Source organism: Micropterus salmoides, unplaced genomic scaffold (assembly GCF_014851395.1).
Source record: "Micropterus salmoides isolate LMB-PRFRI ecotype aquatic unplaced genomic scaffold, ASM1485139v1 Ms_hic_scaffold_8, whole genome shotgun sequence".
NCBI lineage: Eukaryota > Metazoa > Chordata > Actinopteri > Centrarchiformes > Centrarchidae > Micropterus > Micropterus salmoides.
In genome coordinates, this window is record NW_024044570.1 from 12208129 (window position 1) to 12230445 (window position 22317).

General features: G+C 41.1%; 2 protein-coding genes across 3 annotated transcripts in view; one reads left to right on the top strand and one right to left on the bottom strand.

The window, feature by feature from the left end:
• Nucleotides 1-18831, top strand: part of adck2 (aarF domain containing kinase 2) — a 55180-nt gene extending 36349 nt beyond the window's left edge. The window contains exons 4-8 of one of the 2 annotated variants that reach the window (XM_038705946.1): nt 15845-15940; nt 16147-16428; nt 16659-16787; nt 17139-17192; nt 17420-17799. In XM_038705946.1, coding sequence (XP_038561874.1) covers nt 15845-15940; nt 16147-16428; nt 16659-16787; nt 17139-17192; nt 17420-17482 — 624 coding nt within the window. In that variant the 3' untranslated portion in view covers nt 17483-17799. Of the gene's footprint in view, nt 1-15844; nt 15941-16146; nt 16429-16658; nt 16788-17138; nt 17193-17419; nt 17800-17940 lie in introns of those variants that run through there. The other variant, XM_038705945.1, reaches the window with a different exon arrangement.
• Nucleotides 18832-18953: 122 nt separating this feature from the next.
• The window catches only part of srpk2 (SRSF protein kinase 2), a gene marked incomplete in the record, with an annotated part of 75949 nt that continues 72585 nt past the window's right edge, over nt 18954-22317 (bottom strand). The window contains 1 exon segment of the mRNA XM_038705944.1: nt 18954-21386. Coding sequence (XP_038561872.1) covers nt 21202-21386 — 185 coding nt within the window.

Sequence of the window (22317 nt, forward strand, 5' to 3'; positions counted from 1 at the left end):
AGAACCATCTCAAGGATGATCAGAAGAAATAGACAGCACCTGAGTTAAATATGAGTGTCACGGCAAAGGGTCTGAATACTTATGACCATGTGATATTTCAGTTTTTCTTTTTTAATAAATTTGCAAAAATTTCTACATTTCTGTTTTTTTCTGTCAAGATGGGGTGCTGAGTGTACATTACTGAGAAATAAAATTAACTTTTTTGATTTTTGGAAAATGGCTACAATGAAACAAAGAGTGAAAAATTTAAAGGGGTCTGAATACTTTCCGTACCCACTGTATGAGTCAATATTTTGTTTCACATTGTTTAGTGTCCAGGTGGAATTTATGAGAAAAATTACAAAAAATGTGCATTGAAATAATAAATAGGGGTCTTCTTAGTAGTTAAGACATACCAGATATGGTTCCCATCTCCTTCTCTCTCTCTCTTCCTCTCCATTTCCTGTCTGCATCTCTACTCACACCTATCAAATAAAGAAACAAAAATATTAGAACAAAAGGCTGTAAAGTCAGAAGTTAAATTAAAGAAGGAGAAGTTAGATTAAGGGAAGTATTGATATCCTCAGATCAGTCACCACCTCCCTTGAAGAGTAGCCTTTTTACTTTATAGATGCTGTTACACCTCCTGTAGCAAGTGGTAGGCAACTCAGTGGAAACATTAGCTGAAGGCTCATTATAGGAAGAGAGAGAGAGACTGACTCCTCTGTTACCCAATCCACTGTCTCCTCAAACATCCTCTGGTAGGAGACAAGGTTGGGGCAGCCACAGGAGGGAACCTTTAGAGCCATCTGCTGCCTCATTGAAGGTACTGCAGCTACACTCAGACTGCGGGCTGTGCCCTAATATAGAAGAAAGGTTTTCCCTTCTGCTTTTTCCTGCCTTGGCCAAGTTACTTCCTCCTGAAAGGAACTGACATGAAAAGCTTTTTTTTGCTGCAGTGCCACTTACTGTTTCACTGAACATACTGCAACAGGAACAACATTTCAAAGGTCTGTGGAACTACTGCAGAAGTATTTACTGGTTTTAGAGAGGAATGCATGTACTATTAACAATATTACTTTTTATTTAAAGTCAGCTCAGGTGACTAGACACCAAAGTATCAGTTTATGATACTATGTGTTTACTTAACTGTATGCTGTTTTAGAAAACTATGATAGTCTTTGACTAAAATGCAGGACAAAGTCACTGGGTGAAATTGAAATAATTTAAATGTTACACATTTCTTTAATATACACTACATCATTCAATACTGGTAATAATCAATGATTTGAATTTGTCCTTTAATAAATATATTTTATTTCATCTTACCACCAGGATTTGTTATTATGACATATATGTATTTATGTATATTTAGAAGGAATCATGGCCTTTTACATTTCAGTAGATTTTACAAATAATTTAAGTGTTGAAAAATAAAGAAAATCATGTTCACAAGGACTTAAATCTGAACCATTTGATAGGGTTGACATTTTCGTAACAAGGGGACTTTGCTCTTTATCATTCTGTGGAAGTCTTCATTTCAGACTGCTGTCAGGTGCTCAGACTTTGCACAGTTACACATTTGGTTTGAATAGATAACATCATGCTAATACTAAGATAAGAGTGCTCAGGTAGTCAGAGGTTAGCACAAGGATGTGGCCATCAGCATCTCTTGATTCAAAATCAGCCATTTGCCTGCAGCCTGAGCCTGAGCACGACCGTGCGAGGTCCCTATTGAATTTTCTCGGATTATATATATATATATATATATATTTAGGGCCCGAGCACGACCGTTACTCGGATTTGTTTTTTTAGGGCCCGAGCACGACCGTGCGAGGTCCCTATTGAATTTGCTCGGATTATATATATATATATATATATATATATATATATATTTAGGGCCCGAGCACGACCGTGCGAGGTCCCTATTGAATCTGCTCGGATTATTTATTTATTTATTAGGGCCCGAGCACGACCGTGCGAGGTCCCTATTGAATTGCTCGGATTATTATTTAGGGCCCGAGCACGACCGTGCGAGGTCCCTATTGAATCTGCTCGGATTATTTTTAGGGCCCGAGCACGACCGTGTGAGGTCCCTATTGAATTTGCTCGGATTATTTTTTTTTTTTTTTTTTTTTTTTTTTTTTTTTTTTTCTTTTTTCTGCAAAGTAGGCTCAACTGACATGGCCTAAACATTCTCGAAAACTCACCAAAATTTGCAAACATGTCAGAACCGGTGAAAAATTTCGTATTCTACAAGTTTCGCACATGGGCGTTGCAAAATGACTCGCTAGCGCCACCTAGAAAATTGGAAAAAATTAGCCCCTCGTTCACGTTCAACCTACATGTACGAAATTTTCTGGGGACATGTATCATATCAAGACGCACAAAAAAGCCTCAAGAACCCATAGCCTAAAGTCAACAGGAAGTCGGCCATTTTGAATTTTACGGCCATTTTGGATGATTTACACACTTCGTACTTTAACGAACTCCTCCTAGGGATTTAGTCGGATCGACGTCAAATTTCTGCTGTGCCTTCTAAAGGCATTGACGATGAAAAGTTGTGCTATTTGCGAGTTTTCGTCAATGGCGTGTCCGTGGCGTCGATGATTCGCAATGAAACAGGAAGTTGTTGTAACTTCAGTGTACATGCTCACATCTGGACCAAACTGTACATGTAGGATGAGAGTCCCGCCCTGAACACATGTACATGCCGACATTCACCCACAGTCATAGCGCCACCTGCTGGCAACAGAAAGTGACCTTTAACGAAGCAGCCCCCGCCGCACGTTTCACCTACGTGCACGAATTTTCTGTGGTACGTGTATCTTGTCCAGACGCACAAAAAAGCCTCTTGGAGCCATAGCCTAAAATCAACAGGAAGTCGGCCATTTTGAATTTTACGTCAAATTTTGGATGATTTACACACTTCGTACTTTAACGAACTCCTCCTAGGGATTTAGTCCGACCGACCTCAAATTTGTGCTGTGCCTTCTAAAGGCATTGAAGATGAAAAGTTGTGCTATTTGCAAGTTTTCGTCAATGGGCGTGTCCGTGGCGTGGCGTCAAAGATCAGCTCTTCGCCATGACACGGAAGTTGTCGTAACTTCAGTGTACATGCTCACATCTGGACCAAACTGTACATGTAGGATGAGAGTCCCGCCCTGAACACATGTACATGCTGACATTCACAGACAGTCATAGCGCCACCTGCTGGCAACAGGAAGTGACTTTTAACGAAGCAGCCCCCGCCGCACGTTTTACCTACGTGCACGAATTTTCTGTGGTACGTGTATCTTGTCCAGACGCACAAAAAAGCCTCTTGGAGCGATGCCCTAAAATCAACAGGAAGTCGGCCATTTTGAATTTTACGTCAAATTTTGGATGATTTACACACTTCGTACTTTAACGAACTCCTCCTAGGGATTTAGTCCGACCGACCTCAAATTTCTGTGCCTTCTAAAGGCATTGAAGATGAAAAGTTGTGCTATTTGCAAGTTTTCGTCAATGGGCGTGTCCGTGGCGTGGCGTCAAAGATCAACTCTTCGCCATGACACGGAAGTTGTCGTAACTTCAGTGTACATGCTCACATCTGGACCAAACTGTACATGTAGGATGAGAGTCCCGCCCTGAACACATGTACATGCTCACATTCACAGACAGTCATAGCGCCACCTGCTGGCAACAGGAAGTGACTTTTAACGAAGCAGCCCCCGCCGCACGTTTTACCTACGTGCACGAATTTTCTGTGGTACGTGTATCTTGTCCAGACGCACAAAAAAGCCTCTTGGAGCGATGCCCTAAAATCAACAGGAAGTCGGCCATTTTGAATTTTACGTCAAATTTTGGATGATTTACACACTTCGTACTTTAACGAACTCCTCCTAGGGATTTAGTCCGACCGACTTCAAATTTGTGCTGTGCCTTCTAAAGGCATTGAAGATGAAAAGTTGTGCTATTTGCGAGTTTTCGTCAATGGGTGTCCGTGGCGTGGCGTCAGAGATCAAGTCTTCGCCATGACACAGGAAGTTGTTGTAACTTCAGTGTACATGCTCACATCTGAACCAAACTTTACGTGCTTGATAACTCTCCCACCCCGCTATGGAGGACCGATCCTGACACAGTCAGAAATAAATACAGAAATAAATAAATGCTCAATAAATAAATAAGCATCCAATTAAATACACAAAAAAATTAAGTAAATAAATAAATGTAGGTAGTAATTAAATTATACAAGGAGACATAAATGTATATATTTTAATTAGTGCCTTTACTTATTCACCTTTGTTATAATTACCTTATTTGTTTATTCAACTTTATTTATTACTAATTTTTTTAATGTATTTATTTATGTGTTTTTAATATTTTTGTCTGTTTTTTCTTCCTTTGTATTTATTTACCTTATTTATTTTCACCCATGGTATTTATTTCTGCCTGTCTTTTAAATTTTTGTATGCATTTCTGCCTCATTATGCAAATGAGGAGGGGCTGTGTCTCAAGGGGTCATCTTCTCTGCTATTGGTGGACCAGTCAGACAGGAGAGCTCCTACTCTGCCTGCAGACATCAACGATCTTGCCCCTCACAGTCAGATGGCTTCCTTCAGTGCGCTGAGGTGTTTAACAACTCTGAAGACAATACTACCAGCAATGTCTTCCTTCTCTTTTCACGTAGAAGCACCGACAGACAGTGCTTTCAGTTTGCTGCATGCATGGACACAGAACTGCGGTATAGGGAGAAGCACACGGTCAGCTGGCTGCAGCTAAATCTGGAGTGCACTCGTATTCAATTCTGTATGGTAAATTCAGTTTTAACGGAGCAGAGCGAGCTGACAGGCAGAGTTAGAGACTTTTTCTGTCTGTTTCTCTCTTTACAAAGACGCATGTTGCAGTCAGAGTCTTCTCTGAGATGCGAGCACGACATACAACACAATTTATCAAATTACACAACGGATATACAGTATGAAAATAAGATTGATTGGATTATACTCACAGGAAGTATAAAACCTCTTACATGGTCTATTAAAAGTAAAGTAACACAAAAATGTCAGGGAAATTACTTTACTTAGATTTAAGTACTGCAGTTGTACATTTGAAATACCTTCCTACCTTTCTGATAGGAAGCCTTCTTGAGGTGGTATAAAACATTTCTTCTTATATTCTGATTTGAGTTGTGGACAACTATGACCACATGAATTAAAAAAACATTTCACTGCCCAAGTCAGCTATAACACAAGTCTTGTCATCAGACTACATGCTGTACAGTATTTGTGGACAGATTTTGTCCCAGGATTTCTTATGCATTTCTTCTTCTTCGTTGCATGATTTAGAATAATAAGGTGAGAAATGGGTCTATTCTGAGTTCATCCTGCACTGCAGCAGCTAATAAAGTCCATTTAATCCCAAAACGCTTTTTTTTAGGCAGGCTGGAGCAGAAAACAACTCACCTTTCTCAAGTTGTACAGTAATGTCACATGTGTATGAAGGTGGATCAAACAAGCTAATCTTAAATGTCAAAGTAGAGAGGAGCCTAGTAGGCCTATTTATTTTCATTCATTACACAATATGATAAGCTATGCAGACAGTTGTAAAGAAAGAACATCTTTTTCTTCTGTTCTCTACTTGTTATAGTTACACAGTATTAGGGTGTGGGCTGTATTAAAAGTATCCACTGTTCTCCCATGCTCTAACACACAGTAACGATGAAATGTGTGCTGTTCTCACATTCTTCCTCTGTATGTACCATAAACAACAAGGCAGGAATTTATTTTATTGTTTGGGTACATTATTGTTCAGTGTACATGTCACATCTGAAACAAACTTTACGTGCTTGATAACTCTCCCACCCCGCAGACATCTACACGCCAATACCGATTTATATTCATAGCGGCAAGTGCTATGTAGCTCACATAGGGGACACAGGAAGTGACATATAGCACTTCATGCGGGTCGAACCGCGTAGGAAATTCACAGCCGCACCGGCAGAGCTCCAGAATATGCAACTCGGCCGCTCCGCGCGGACGCGCTACTGCGAGGCCCGCCCAACGCTGCTTGTGGCCCAGCACGACCGTGCGAGTCCCTATTGAATTGCTTTATTTTTTTTTTTTTTTTTTTTTTTTTTTCTGCAAAGTAGGCCCAAATGACATGGCCTAAACATACTCGAAAACTCACCAAAATTTGCAAACATGTCAGAACCGGTGAAAAATTTCGTATTCTACAAGTTTCGCACATGGGCGTGGCAAAATGACTCGCTAGCGCCACCTAGAAAATTGGAAATGATTAGCCCCTCGTTCACGTTCAACCTACATGTACGAAATTTTCTGGGGACATGTATCGTATCAAGACGCACAAAAAAGCCTCAAGAACCCATAGCCTAAAGTCAACAGGAAGTCGGCCATTTTGAATTTTATGGCCATTTTTGGATGATTTACACTTCGTACTTTAACGAACTCCTCCTAGGGATTTAGTCGGATCGACGTCAAATTTCTGCTGTGCCTTCTAAAGGCATTGACGATGAAAAGTTGTGCTATTTGCGCGTTTTCGTCAATGGGCGTGTCCGTGGCGTCGATGATTCGCAATGAAACAGGAAGTTGTTGTAACTTCAGTGTACATGCTCACATCTGGACCAAACTGTACATGTAGGATGAAGTCCCGCCCTGAACACATGTACATGCCGACATTCACCCACAGTCATAGCGCCACCTGCTGGCAACAGAAAGTGACCTTTAACGAAGCAGCCCCCGCCGCACGTTTCACCTACGTGCACGAATTTTCTGTGGTACGTGTGTCTTGTCCAGACGCACAAAAAAGCCTCTTGGAGCCATAGCCTAAAATCAACAGGAAGTCGGCCATTTTGAATTTTACGTCAAATTTTGGATGATTTACACACTTCGTACTTTAACGAACTCCTCCTAGGGATTTAGTCCGACCGACCTCAAATTTGTGCTGTGCCTTCTAAAGGCATTGAAGATGAAAAGTTGTGCTATTTGCAAGTTTTCGTCAATGGCGTGTCCGTGGCGTGGCGTCAAAGATCAACTCTTCGCCATGACACGGAAGTTGTCGTAACTTCAGTGTACATGCTCACATCTGGACCAAACTGTACATGTAGGATGAGAGTCCCGCCCTGAACACATGTACATGCTGACATTCACCACAGTCATAGCGCCACCTGCTGGCAACAGGAAGTGACTTTTAACGAAGCAGCCCCCGCCGCACGTTTACCTACGTGCACGAATTTTCTGTGGTACGTGTATCTTGTCCGACGCACAAAAAAGCCTCTTGGAGCGATGCCCTAAAATCAACAGGAAGTCGGCCATTTGAATTTTACGTCAAATTTTGGATGATTTACACACTTCGTACTTTAACGAACTCCTCCTAGGGATTTAGTCCGACCGACCTCAAATTTGTGCTGTGCCTTCTAAAGGCATTGAAGATGAAAAGTTGTGCTATTTGCAAGTTTTCGTCAATGGGCGTGTCCGTGGCGTGGCGTCAAAGATCAGCTCTTCGCCATGACACGGAAGTTGTCGTAACTTCAGTGTACATGCTCACATCTGGACCAAACTGTACATGTAGGATGAGAGTCCGCCCTGAACACATGTACATGCTGACATTCACAGACAGTCATAGCGCCACCTGTGGCAACAGAAGTGACTTTAACGAAGCAGCCCCCGCCGCACGTTTACCTACGTGCACGAATTTTCTGTGGTACGTGTATCTTGTCCAGACGCACAAAAAGCCTCTTGGAGCGATGCCCTAAAATCAACAGGAAGTCGGCCATTTTGAATTTTACGTCAAATTTTGGATGATTTACACACTTCGTACTTTAACGAACTCCTCCTAGGGATTTAGTCCGACCGACTTCAAATTTGTGCTGTGCCTTCTAAAGGCATTGAAGATGAAAAGTTGTGCTATTGCGAGTTTTCGTCAATGGGTGTGTCCGTGGCGTGGCGTCAGAGATCAAGTCTTCGCCATGACACAGGAAGTTGTGTAACTTCAGTGTACATGCTCACATCTGAACCAAACTTTACGTGCTTGATACTCTCCCACCCCGCTATGGAGGACCGATCCTGACACAGTCAGAAATAAATACAGAAATAAATAAATGCTCAATAAATAAATAAGCATCCAATTAAATACACAAAAAAATTAAGTAAAAATAAATGTAGGTAGTAATTAATTATACAAGGAGACATAAATGTATATTTTAATTAGTGCCTTTACTTATTCACCTTTGTTATAATTACTTATTGTTTATTCAACTTTATTTATTACTAATTTTTTTAATGTATTTATTTATGTGTTGTTTTAATATTTTTGTCTGTTTTATTCTTCCTTTGTATTTATTTACCTTATTTATTTTCACCCATGGTATTTATTTCTGCCTGCTTAAATTTTGTATGCATTTCTGCCTCATTCAAATAGGAGGGCTGTGTCTCAAGGGGTCATCTTCTCTGCTATTGGTGGACCAGTCAGACAGGAGAGCTCCTACTCTGCCTGCAGACATCAACGATCTTGCCCCTCACACAGTCAGATGGCTTCCTTCAGTGCGCTGAGGTGTTTAACACTCTGAAGACAATACTACCAGCAATGTCTTCCTTCTCTTTTCACGTAGAAGCACCGACAGACAGTGCTTTCAGTTTGCTGCATGCATGGACACAGAACTGCGGTATAGGGAGAAGCCAACGGTCAGCTGGCTGCAGCTAAATCTGGAGTGCACTCGTATTCAATTCTGTATGGTAATTCAGTTTTAACGGAGCAGAGCGAGCTGACAGGCAGAGTTAGAGACTTTTTCTGTCTGTTCTCTCTTTACAAGACGCATGTTGCAGTCAGAGTCTTCTCTGAGATGCGAGCACGACATACAACACATTTATCAAATTACACAAGGATATACAGTATGAAAATAAGTGATTGGATTATATCACAGGTATAAAACCTCTTACATGGTCTATTAAAGTAAAGTACACAAAATGTCAGGGAATTACTTACTTGATTTAAGTACTGCAGTTGTACATTTGAAATACCTTCCTACCTTTCTGATAGGAAGCCTTCTGAGGTGGTATAAAACATTTCTTCTTATATTCTGATTTGAGTTGTGGACAACTATGACCACATGAATTAAAAAAACATTTCACTGCCCAAGTCAGCTATAACACAAGTCTTGCATCATCGACTACATGCTGTACAGTATTTGTGGACAGATTTTGTCCCAGGATTTCTTATGCATTTCTTCTTCTTCGTTGCATTTTAGAATAATAAGGTGAGAAGTGGTCTATCTGAGTTCATCCTGCACTGCAGCAGCTAATAAAGTCCATTTAATCCCAAACGCTTTTCTTTTAGGCAGCTGGAGCAAAACAACTCACCTTTCTCAATTGTACAGTATGTCACATGTGTATGAAGGTGGATCAACAAGCTATCTTAAATGTCAAAGTAGAGAGGAGCCTAGGCCTATTTATTTTCATTCATTACACAATTGAATAAGCTATGCAGACAGTTAAAGAAGAACATCTTTTTCTCTCTTTCTCTACTTGTTATAGTTACACAGTATGGGGTGTGGGCTGTATTAAAATATCCACGTTCCCCATGCTCTAACACACAGTAACGATGAATGTTGCTGTTCTCACATTCTTCCTCTGTATGTACACATAAACAACAAGGCAGGGAAATATAAAGGAATTATTTATGTTGGGTACATTATTGTTCAGTGTACATGTTCACATCTGAAACAAACTTTACGTGCTTGATAACTCTCCCACCCCGCAGACATCTACACGTCAACCGATTTTATTCATAGCGGCAAGTGCTATGTAGCTCCACATAGGGGACACAGGAAGTGACATATACATTCATACGGCGTCGGAACCGCGTAGGAAATTCACAGCCGCACCGGCAGAGCTCCAGAATGTGCAACTCGGCGGCTCACGCGCACGCGCTTACAAGTGCGAGGGCCCGCCCACGCTGCTTGCAGCTTTAATTTATTTTTTTATTTTTTTTTTCTGCAAAGTAGGCTCAACTGACATGGCCTAAACATTCTCGAAAACTCACCAAAATTTGCAAACGTGTCAGAACCGGTGAAAAATTTCGTATTCTACAAGTTTCGCACATGGGCGTTGCAAATGACTCGCTAGCGCCACCTAGAAAATTGGAAAAAATTAGCCCCTCGTTCACGTTCAACCTACATGTACGAAATTTTCTGGGGACATGTATCATATCAAGACGCACAAAAAAGCCTCAAGAACCCATAGCCTAAAGTCAACAGGAAGTCGGCCATTTTGAATTTTACGGCCATTTTTGGATGATTACACACTTCGTACTTAACGAACTCCTCCTAGGGATTTAGTCGGATCAACGTCAAATTTCTGCTGTGCCTTCTAAAGGCATTGACGATGAAAAGTTGTGCTATTTGCGCGTTTTCGTCAATGGGCGTGTCCGTGGCGTCGATGATTCGCTATGAAACAGGAAGTTGTTGTAACTTCAGTGTACATGCTCACATCTGGACCAAACTGTACATCTAGGATGATAGTCCGCCCTGAACACATGTACATGCCGACATTCACCCACAGTCATAGCGCCACCTGCTGGCAATAGAAAGTGACCTTTAACGAAGCAGCCCCCGCCGCATGTTTCACCTACGTGCACGAATTTTCTGTGGTACGTGTATCTTGTCCAGACGCACAAAAAAGTCTCTTGGAGCCATAGCCTAAACCCAACAGGAAGTCGGCTATTTTGAATTTTATGTCAAATTTTGGATGATTTACACACTTCGTACTTTAACGAACTCCTCCTAGGGATTTAGTCCGACCGACCTCAAATTTCTGCTGTGCCTTCTAAAGGCATTGAAGATGAAAAGTTTGCTATTTGCAAGTTTTCGTCAATGGCGTGTCCGTGGCGTGGCGTCAAAGATCAACTCTTCGCCATGACACGGAAGTTGTCGTAGCTTCAGTGTACATGCTCACATCTGGACCAAACTGTACATGTAGGATGAGAGTCCCGCCCTGAACACATGTACATGCTGATATTCACCCACAGTCATAGCGCCACCTGCTGGCAACAGGAAGTGACTTTTAACGAAGCAGCCCCGCCGCACGTTTCACCTACGTGCACAAATTTTCTGTGGTACGTGTATCTTGTCCAGACGCACAAAAAAGTCTCTTGGAGCCATAGCCTAAACCCAACAGGAAGTCGGCCATTTTGAATTTTACGTCAAATTTTGGATGATTTACACACTTCGTACTTTAACGAACTCCTCCTAGGGATTAAGTCCGACCGACCTCAAATTTCTGCTGTGCCTTCTAAAGGCATTGAAGATGAAAAGTTGTGCTATTTGCAAGTTTTCGTCAATGGGCGTGTCCGTGGCGTGGCGTCAAAGATCAGCTCTTCACCATGACACGGAAGTTGTCGTAACTTCAGTGTACATGCTCACATCTGCACCAAACTGTACATGTAGGATGAGAGTCCCGCCCTGAACACATGTACATGCTGACATTCACCCACAGTCATAGCGCCACCTGCTGGCAAAAGGAAGTGACTTTTAACGAAGCAGCCCCCGCCGCACGTTTCACCTACGTGCACGAATTTTCTGTGGTACGTGTATCTTGTCCAGACGCACAAAAAAGCCTCTCGGAGCGATGCCCTAAAATCAACAGGAAGTCGGCCATTTGAATTTTACGTCAAATTTTGGATGATTTACACACTTCGTACTTTAACGAACTCCTCCTAGGGATTTAGTCCGACCGACTTCAAATTTGTGCTGTGCCTTCTAAAGGCATTGAAGATGAAAGTTGTGCTATTTGCGAGTTTTCGTCAATGGGTGTGTCCGTGGCGTGGCGTCAAAGATCAAGTCTTCGCCATGACACAGGAAGTTGTTGTAACTTCAGTGTACATGCTAACATCTGAACCAAACTTTACGTGCTTGATAACTCTCCCCCCCGCTATGGAGGACCGATCCTGACACAGTCAGAAATAAATACAGAAATAAATAAATGCTCAATAAATAAATAAGCTTCCAATTAAATACACAAAAAAATAAAGTAAATAAATAAATGTTGGTATTAATTAAATTATACAAGGAGACATAAATGTATATATTTTAATTAGTGCCTTTACTTATTCACCTTTGTTATAATTACCTTATTTATTTATTCTCCCTTATAATCTCCAACTTTATTTATTACTAATTTTTTTAATATTTATTTATGTGTGTGTTTTAATATTTTTGTCTGTTTTATTCTTCCTTTGTATTTTCTACCTTATTTATTTTCACCCATGGTATTTATTTCTGCCTGTCCTTTTTAAATTTCTGTATGCATTTCTGACTCATTATGCAAATGAGGAGGGGCTGTGTCTCAAGGGGTCATCTTCTCTGCTATTGGTGGACCAGTCAGACAGGAGAGCTCTAGGCCTACTCTGCCTGCAGACATCAACGATCTTGCCCCTCACACAGTCAGATGGCTTCCTTCAGTGCGCTGAGGTGTTTAACAACTCTGAAGACACTACCAGCCATGTCTTCCTTCTCTTTTCACGTAGACGCTCCGACAGACAGTGCTTTCAGTTTGCTGCATGCATGGACACAGAACTGCGGTACAGCACACAGTAACGATGAAATGTGTGCTGTTATCACATTCTTCCTCTGTATGTACACATAAACAACAAGGCAGGGAAATATAAAAGGAATTTATTTTATTGTTTGGGTACATTATTGTTCAGTGTACATGCTCACATCTGAACCAAACTTTGCGTGCTTGATAACTCTCTGACCCCCAGACATCTACACGTCAATACCGATTTATATTCATAGCGGCAAGTGCTATGTAGCTCCACATAGGGGACACAGGAAGTGACATATAGCACCTTCATGCGGCGACATAACCGCGTAGGAAATTCACAGCCGCACCGGCAGAGCTCCAGAATATGCAACTCGGCCGGCTCACACGCGGACGCGCTTACAAGTGCGAGGGCCCGCCCAACGCTGCTTGCAGCTTTAATTTTGGTTATTACCGCTTTGAGTTTGAGTGTTTAATATACGTCCCATTTGACGTCCATTTGTAGTCTGTACTTCTTGATATGGAGCTTCTGGCACAATCGGCCTTCCATACATTTGGTCAGCAAATCCTTGTCTTGGCCTAACAACTGTGGTAGGATCAGGTACAGCAGGAAAATCATTTTCATGTGGGACAAAAGCTTTGACAAGAGGATCTAAACCAATGGACCTTTGAGCTTTGCTCCTCTCCAAATAAGAGTTCATTCCATCAGATCGTCTTGAACCGCACTGTGATGAGTTCATTTCTAAAACCTGAAGCCTTGCAGTTGTAGCTGCCAAATCCATTTCAAGCGCCAATTGCTCCTTTTCTCTACGAAGCCTTTCTTCCTGCGCTTCTATATGATGTTTCCTTTTTAAAGCTTCAGAGCGTTTAAGAAGAGCTGCTCTCTCGGCCTCCGCATTAATGCGCGCTGCAGATGTTGCAGAAGTCTTTGATATGCCAGTGGTACGTGATTTTACAGAACTTGCTTTTACACTTGTGACATTAGAAATACTGTCTTCAGGTTGTATTCCATCATCAACACATCCTGCGTCGATAAGTTCTTTTGGCTGTGAGTATGGACAACCAGCTTTAGAAGCCACTCCTTCACATCTTCAATAAATGCATGACATGATTTCATCTTCTCCTCAAAGGTTTTGGTTTTAGTGGTGAGTATTTCATCTTCTGGTAGAGGCAATTCCATGAATGTTTCATGTATATCGAGTGCTTCTTCATAACACTTAATGAACAAAGCGAGCTGAGTGTTCACCACGTCTGCATTTTCATTTAATTCCATTAGGGCACGGATTTTATCCATAAGCTTTTTAGCCTGGTTGATTTTTGCAGTACGTTTTTCTTGACAAGTTTTTATGTAAAAGCACATTCCTTTAAAAGTCAATTTGATTGACCGCTTTGATTCCGGCCTCTCCACATCAGTCATTTTGTTGCAAACTTGTAGCTTAATTGTTGATAATGTCCATGAAGGTTCACAATTGGGCAACAAGGTTAGCAAGGATAGCGATCTTTATCGTAACAACTTTGTTTTATAGAACCATCCTCTTCATCCACACAAGTGCACACAGCACTGGCTTTACACTTAATGTATAGGCCACCCGCAGGGTTGATGATTCAACAAACACAAGATCACGTACCTCTTCATAAACCGTTTTCCTATACAGCATTTTTTGAAGTACATACCAACTGGAGATTTTTTAGCTCGGGCAAGGCCTCTGTCTCATGCCAGCAGATAATCCACAAATGGTAAATAAAACAATCCCTTCTGATTTTCCATCGGGTATCCCAATAATATCCGAAGCGAATTCCAAGGAAAGTTCTTCTTTCTTTAATCCATGAGCGGTTTTTTACTTGATGTAGTGGCCGTTTGTCAACAAACAAAATAAAGTTAAACTTAAATCAAACCTTCAAACGACAACTTCTAGCACCCTGGGCAGGTAATGTACGCAGGCAAGAAATAAAATCAATTTCAAACTGGATTCAGGGTTTGTGGCTGGTTTATTTGTTCCAACTGAGCAAGCAATACAGCATCTCTCACGCTGGTAAAAAACCATGTGCCCATCACCCAGGTGCTGCCGCTCACTTCCTACTTCCTACCTATATTTACCCTCACCTGTGCCCACTACTGCCCTCAGGTGTCTAAATCAAACATTGCAATTATTAAACTAACCAAAAATAAAGACTAAACATATATAAAACAATTAACTAAACAAACAAACAAACAAAACATTATCAAATATGTATACATATATACGTATTTCTAATATAAACAAAATCATAATAATAATCAATTTAATTAACAAATTACCACTACTGAAAGCAAACTAATGTAGCTTCAACACATAGCAAGACCTCTAACCCATATTTGCAATCAGTCCCTACAAACTGGTGTCTTTCTAGATAAAATTAAATAGCTAAAGTAATACCAATATATAAACTGGAGACAAACTTATACTACACAACTACAGACCCATCTCATTGCTTCCACAGTTCTCCAAAATATTGGAAAAAATGTTCTTTATAAGGCTGGGTGATTTCACCGCCAAACATAATATTCTGTGTGAACAATATGGTTTCAGAGCTGACAGATCAGCTTCTTTTGCAATGATAGAATTTATAGAAAAAGTTACAAACGCAGGAAACAAAATGCAGTAGGAATATTTCTAGATCTCAAAAAAGCTATTGACACAAAGATCACAAATTATTGATTAAAAAACTACAAAGATATGGTATTAGAGGAATTGCACCGACATGGTTATCCAGTTACCTTGGAGAAGCTACTGGATACCATAGAAAAGGAAGTGGGGAAGATGAAGATTTGGTTTGATGAAAATAAACTAACACTGAATTTGAGTAAAACAAGATTTATAATATTTGGAAACCGATTAACCGACACAGAATATCAAAACATCATCATACGCTTACATGTAAACTTCTTTTTTCTTGTAGTTGCTCCTTCCATGTTTGTTTATCTTTCTTTTTAATGCTTCCGCTGGTAACCCTGTGTTTAACATGACTCTATGAACTGTGGGTAATTTCTTCAGGCAAAGTTTGCAGAGATGCAGAATTAAAGAAAGAGTGCATAAAGTGCACAAAAAGTCTTCGAGAGAGCCCTCATGCACTTGACAATTTTACACTGGGACAGCCTTAAGTCCTCACGGATTTACCGGGAGTGTGCCTCAAAGTCCGTGAGTGTAGAGACTGGGATTCAGCCAATGACTGAGTGATGAATCCAAATGTGCAGTACAAGCAAGTCACGCATGTCTGTGTATCAAACGCACACTTCTATAACTGTTGAACTATGAGGCCAACATTGCTCAGTTTATATTTTTGTTAAGGAGAGTCAGCCCATATCCAACTACCTGAGCTCCGAGATTCCTCAGGAGGTGAAGCAGAGGATAGCCAGGATGGGAGTGGACACGATGCTGAAGATGGTGAGATACATCCCCTGCTGGATATCAGTTGCATCTGATTTAATGATTCCCATTAATATTACTTCATAACGTGTGTGAATGTCTTCTTGTCTGTTACTGCATTTGTTCATGTGTGTTCTGTGTTGATGAGAGAAATTGTGATTATGTTTATATGTTTGATTATATTTGTCTGGTACATTGTCTCCATCTATATGTCTGCGTTCCAGGTTTTTGTGGACAACTTTGTCCACGGGGATCTCCATCCCGGAAACATTCTGGTCCAGTGTTGGGAGCCGGTTCCTGGTTCCAGGGACAGTGCTGCAGGTATCTCAGGGGAGGCCTATGGTAAGACCACACTCACTGACTTGTGGGACACAGTGGTGGTCAGCGTCAGGCCGGTCCCGTGTCCTCTTCAGCTGGTGCTGCTGGACGCCGGCATCGTAGCCCAGCTAAATGATCGTGATCTTGCCAACTTCAAGGCCGTCTTCACAGCTGTGGTCCTGTGTCAGGTAACGACGGGAAGGGTACATAGATGAAGACTTCCAGTACTAGTTTCACTGAAATTGTACATAGGAGTTCACACGAAATGTAATTTTTTTTAAATTCTCATATCAATAGTATTTTATTTTTATTTTTTTATTTATTTTTTTTACAGTAAATGGTTGGGATTGCTTCAACATATGAACAAAAAAATTGTTTTGGACTAACTGTCACTGTGGTTTTGATTTCCTTTCTTCAGGGTGAGCGAGTGGCAGAGTTGATCCTGAATCACGCTCGGGCCAATGAGTGCCAAGACGTGCCGCAGTTTAAGAAGGAAATGGCCCAGCTGGTGGACCATGCCCTCACCAACACCCTCTCTTTGGGAAAGGTACAAACCCAGATATGTGTTTTCTTATTGTGTCTGATTTGTGTTTCTGATGCAGGGCTGCGTGATGATGTGTAATAAATTGAATTTTGCCATCATTCTGTGATTGTTAATGTGATACTACACCATGGTCTGATATCCTTTCCTTCTGGTTTGTATTGTGTGCTCTATTTTGATTTAATAACTATTTGATTTTATTATTTTGTCTTAGCTTTCATGTTCTCATTGTGTATATGTAACTCAGCAGGAGGTATTTGACTATTCACAATGACTTACTGGCTGGTGAAAGTGACAGTGAAGAGTCACAGATTATTATTGGTGTGTTTTGTTGATAGTTTTTTGTTGATTTTACAGATCCAAGTTGGTGAATTGCTGTCCAAAGTCTTTGGTTTACTCATCAAACACAAGGTAGAATATCAGGTGGTTACATTCATGATGGTGAACAAACATGCATCTGGTTCAGAACACCACACTTAATCTTTAAGTGGTATTAAGACAGGTGACAACTCTGAATCACTGCTGTTGCTGTGGTCCCAATAAGGTTTTCTCAAGTATATAGCAGCACTTTTAAGTTTTAGTTTGAGGCAATTTAAGATTAAATCACTGCGCTCTTCTTTGCTCCATGTTGCTCCTAGGGAGGTCTAGCTTGCGAGGCTGCTGCTTTGTGGAGGCCACTGGTTAATGCTTTTTCAAAATGACAAAAACAGGAATAATTCAAAGTGAATCACAAGAAAACAAAAACTACAGGTGACCTAAACATATTTGAATCTTTTGTATATAGGACACAGTGTACTTGTAAGTAATGTAATGATAAACCGATTATACTGAACAGTCATTGTAATGGACCAAATAATGTTTTTTGCATCGGAGTTCCCCTCACTGATCAGCTGGTCAGCTCTGTGGTGATATAACAATATGTCACTTCCTGTTTAAAAGGATAAAAGCTTATTAAAATCCAGCAAAATCCACAGAAACAATCATGACGTGATAACTCTGTTGCAGAAAGGTGGTTGCTGAGCTATTAGTCTCATAAAAAGTGCTTGTTTACGCCTAGTTTTGTATTAAACTTGAAGGTTTGACCGACCAACAGTATGATCTTAAATGGTGCCATGATGTGATTGCTTGCTGATGTTGATGTCACTGATTGTTGTTGAAGGTGAAGCTGGAAAGTAATTTCGCCTCCATCGTGTTTGCCATCATGGTGCTAGAGGGTCTGGGCAGGTCACTCGATCCGAACTTGGACATCCTGGAATTGGCCAAACCCCTGCTGCTAAAGAACTGTTCCTCACTGCTCTGACACACATATACATAAACACAAGCACAGTGGGTCACACACAGAAAGGCACCTGTAAGTACACACACACACACACAGCTACTAAGCCCTATGTACTGTATACATCTATAGATTCGGTAGGCGTGTGTGTATACATTATGGGTTGTCTTCAAGCTTACAATGCAAGATTCCACTGTGGATAAGGAGATCACTCATCACTACATTTTACATTTTAGCAGTGCTGATTTAATAAATACCTAATTGAGTTTTACATTGGTGGAGTTACTGTTACTCTTAAATTGTATCATTTACTGTCTGTAGTACAAACATTTCGCCCACCGAAATCTACTTTTGTGCTAGTTTGTGCTTTACATGAGGCAACACTGGTTTTATTGAGTGCCAGTGGGGTCAGACACATTGGCATCACAGACCATTTGTAGTGATTTAAGATCTAAAAGAAAATACTGTGAACATCCCTAGTTGATACTCAAAGCATATTGTTTACTTTTAAATGACCAATACTGAGCTCAGAATGTATTTTATCAGTCCATATTTTAGTGCAGCTTAGATAATGTTGTCTAATGGACCATGTTTGCTTTAGTGTGAATCATAACGTACTGTAACATTTGTTCTTAGACACTACATTGACGATGTGAAGACTTTGGCAATTTGTACTCACAACTGAGCCATGTCTTTTAACTTTCTGTTACAATGGTGGGAACACTTGTATGAATTATCAATTTCAATAAAAAAGAGAATCTATACTAGAGAATCTATTGTTGTTCTTTTTCTTTTCTTTGTTGCCTCTAGTGACCAGTTGAAAGTTTTCTGACCCTTTTAGTGAGGCTGACTGATACAGCTTCGAAGCAGACAATTCACTACATCAGGGGCACGGGATCCATTAATTTACAATTTTATTAAATCTGTCAATGAAAAACACAGACAAGAGACGTGTTTCTGTCAATGTCATCAGGAAGAACAGTCAGCATGGCTGAAAGAGTGAGATCAGGAGGTTTTGGTGCAAAAAAACTCATCACATACCCTTTATTGCAAAACTGTTGATTTTTTTTCATCACCATCAAGAGCCCAGAAAGAGCAGCGCTGTTCAAGTAAGGAGGGAGGGGGAGAGGTGACAACTGTGTAAAAAAATCTTTCAATAATAATTAATAATAATGACAAAAGAAATAAAAACATCTCTAATAGACAAACACAATCACCTCAGTATAAGACGAGATTCTGTCACAGTCACAACAACCAGAGAAAAGTTGTTTTCTTTTTTCCTCTTTTTTTAATGAATTAAATAGTTTTTAAAAATATTTCACCATTTACTTATACTCATCTTTTTTCATTTATTGCGAAAAATAGGCAACTGGACTAATTGTGATGATGCAAGGTACTGTGTGTGTGTCTGCGTGTGTGTGCGTGTGTGTGTGTGTGTGTGTGTGTGTGACAGAGAAATAGAGATTAAGTGGAGAGATAAAGTGGAACGTCTTGGAGCATTGGCACTGAGAGCAGCAGCAATGTGTGGCAATGCAGTACTCTCATTCAGCCACCAGGTGGCACAGTTCAGTCTGAACATTCCTCCAGGGCCAGAGCTATGGCGGCCCTCCCTCCCTCCCCACCCACCAACCACCACTGTATCAGAGGAAGTCAGGTTTTGCCAACAGCCTCTGATTTTTGGAATGATGCTTGTGTGTTTAAACTCTGTCCACGGTCGCTTATCTGCGTTGCAAGATCTCAGTTCTATGTACAAAGGTTTCAAATCCCTGAAGGACATCTACAAAGACAAGTGCAACCTCCATCCCATCACCATCCCCTTTCTGGAGAAGCTCAGGTTCCTCAAGGGTTCCTCTACAGAGAAAACAGGGGGGTGAGGTGGGATAGTACCAATCAGATCAGGTAAACGTGCCACAGTAGGACTCAACAGAATTGTTGGGAATAAAAGTCAGGACTGATGGCAGAGGACCAAGATTTAGGAATGTCAAAAGCTGGAGAAGAAGGGGTTATAACATCGTTACCTTCTTCAGAGGGGGCACCAAAATATCCTAACATAATTCTTTGTAACATAATGTCCAAAAGAGGTGATGTGACAGGAAAGAAACCAGCGAAATGCACCAATAAAATTACGTATACATCGTCCATTTGTCATATCCGTTCATGCTGATCTATCAGTCTCTCCATGCATTTCAAAAATAGACCAAGCATTCCTCCTGTGTGTTAAATTGATTGTATTTTTGTTTTTTTTGCTCATCCCGCACTTTTTCTGTCTGTCTCTGTCAGAGTGGCAACTGTCAGTGTGGTGCCCCCTGGAGGACTGGCTGCCCTCCAGTTTTCTGTGGTGGCCCCCAAGGTAGGAGCATGCAGCTCATGTGGGGGAAGGGGGATTTGTGGAAGAAATCAGGGTGTAAACGTTTAGTCTGGTGTGGGTGCTTCTTCCGTAGCACGGGGAGGGAGAGAAGGAGGGGCAACTGGGCTAGGAAGAGAGGAACAGGGGTCTATGCAGGGAGATCTAGAGCACAGACACATCCGCTCCTTCTTACTCAGAAAAACACCCACCCTTGTCTGTCTTTGAGGCCTCAGGCTATGTAAAGGTCATGGCAGACAGAGCTCTGGGTTGTCAGCACTGCGCTGGGGCTTCTCATTCACTGTTCTTTCATGTCACCGAAGAGATCAGCAGCTGTCAGTGGCCCATGACTGGATCCAAACTAGTTAAAACTGAGAATTAGGAGGAGAATAGATGGAAGGGACTGGCTGACATCTTCCCGGCAAAAGAGAAGAAGAATCTCTTTCAGTCGGAGCCTGACTTCTCCCTTTTACGGTATGAGCAGCATCCATCTACAAATGATCTGATTCTTTTTGGTAGATGTTCTGAAAGACACAGCTATTATGCCATGTTATCTCCATACGCTTGTCTTTACATTCCTTTTGGGAAAAATGATTTGGGCTTGTGTGGGACTTAAGCCTATTCAGATAAGCATTTTATGGATGTGTAGGATAGGGCATGAAAGAAGTCTTTCTCATCTACTCCAACTCTGTCTCCAGCTTCTCTCCATGCTGTTGTTATACAGGCTGCCACCAGGGGGTGATGTTTGGGCTAACTGTTGGGGAGACGAGGGGAGGAAGGCGTCTGATCAGAGATTGTGGCTACGAGTTGATCCAGGGGTGGTTGAGGCATTCGCCAGCCGAGGCCCTCTTCTCAGGCACCATCTCTAGCATGGGCAGAAGGAAGTGGGTGAAGTGGCCGGCGTCTTCATGCGCCCAGCCATACTTCTCCACCAGCACGTCAAACAGGGACCACGGCTTAAGCTTGGTGATGTGCCGCAGCTCACCTGCAAGGGGGTGATAAGGAGAAGAGTCAATGACAGCGAATGGGGAAGTGGGGAGAAAGTAGAGAAGCACAGTTTAAAGGGTTGGTTCACCCAAATTACATTAAAAAATATATTTTTTTTACTTAAAGAATATTTTCAACAAATCCCAAGAAAAAAACAGAACCAATGAATGGATCCTACTGACAAGTATTGTCCGTTTAGCCAAAGCCTGATATAGCTTATTGCTTTGTGCCATAGATATTCATTATTGTCCAAAAACTACTAAAAAACAATTAATGAGGCTCACCGTGATGCTGGCTGACAGTCATCATAATGAACATGGCCGCTGTGGTTCATTATGACCAAATTCCACATACACTGCTAGAAACCTACAATAGTCTAGCGGGCTGAAAATGGTCCCCAACAAATTAACTATTTACCCCTGTTTGAGTAACATTTTGCTAAAAAATTCATCAGTAGGAACAAATGGGTTTAGGGCTGAGTGCCACAGACAGGGTCGGAAAGTCAGAAAGTACTGACAGACAGACTAACAATTTGTTGGTTTTGTTTTGTTTTTCAGGGTATTTGTTGGAAAAAGAAAAATCTAGAATAAAACCAGCCTCAACATTTAACTCTAGTGATATCTAGGCATGCAGATAGTTTTAGTTTTACTATTCGCTATCCATTAGCTATCCATGAGATTTCTGCCTCCACCCAGTACAGTAAAGTTGAACAAAACTGAATCTATGCTGCTTCCAGCATTCTTTTAATTTGAAGCTAGTAAGCTAGTATTGATACTAAATACATGACTTCTTCAGTAGTGTCTATACTTATACGAGGTATCGATACGGCAACCCCTAATCTAGAGTAACTGGGACATTGTTTTTTTTTTGAAAGTTGCTATCGAATGATCAAATGTCATTTTCAGTGCTTTGTGCATACAAACAAACAA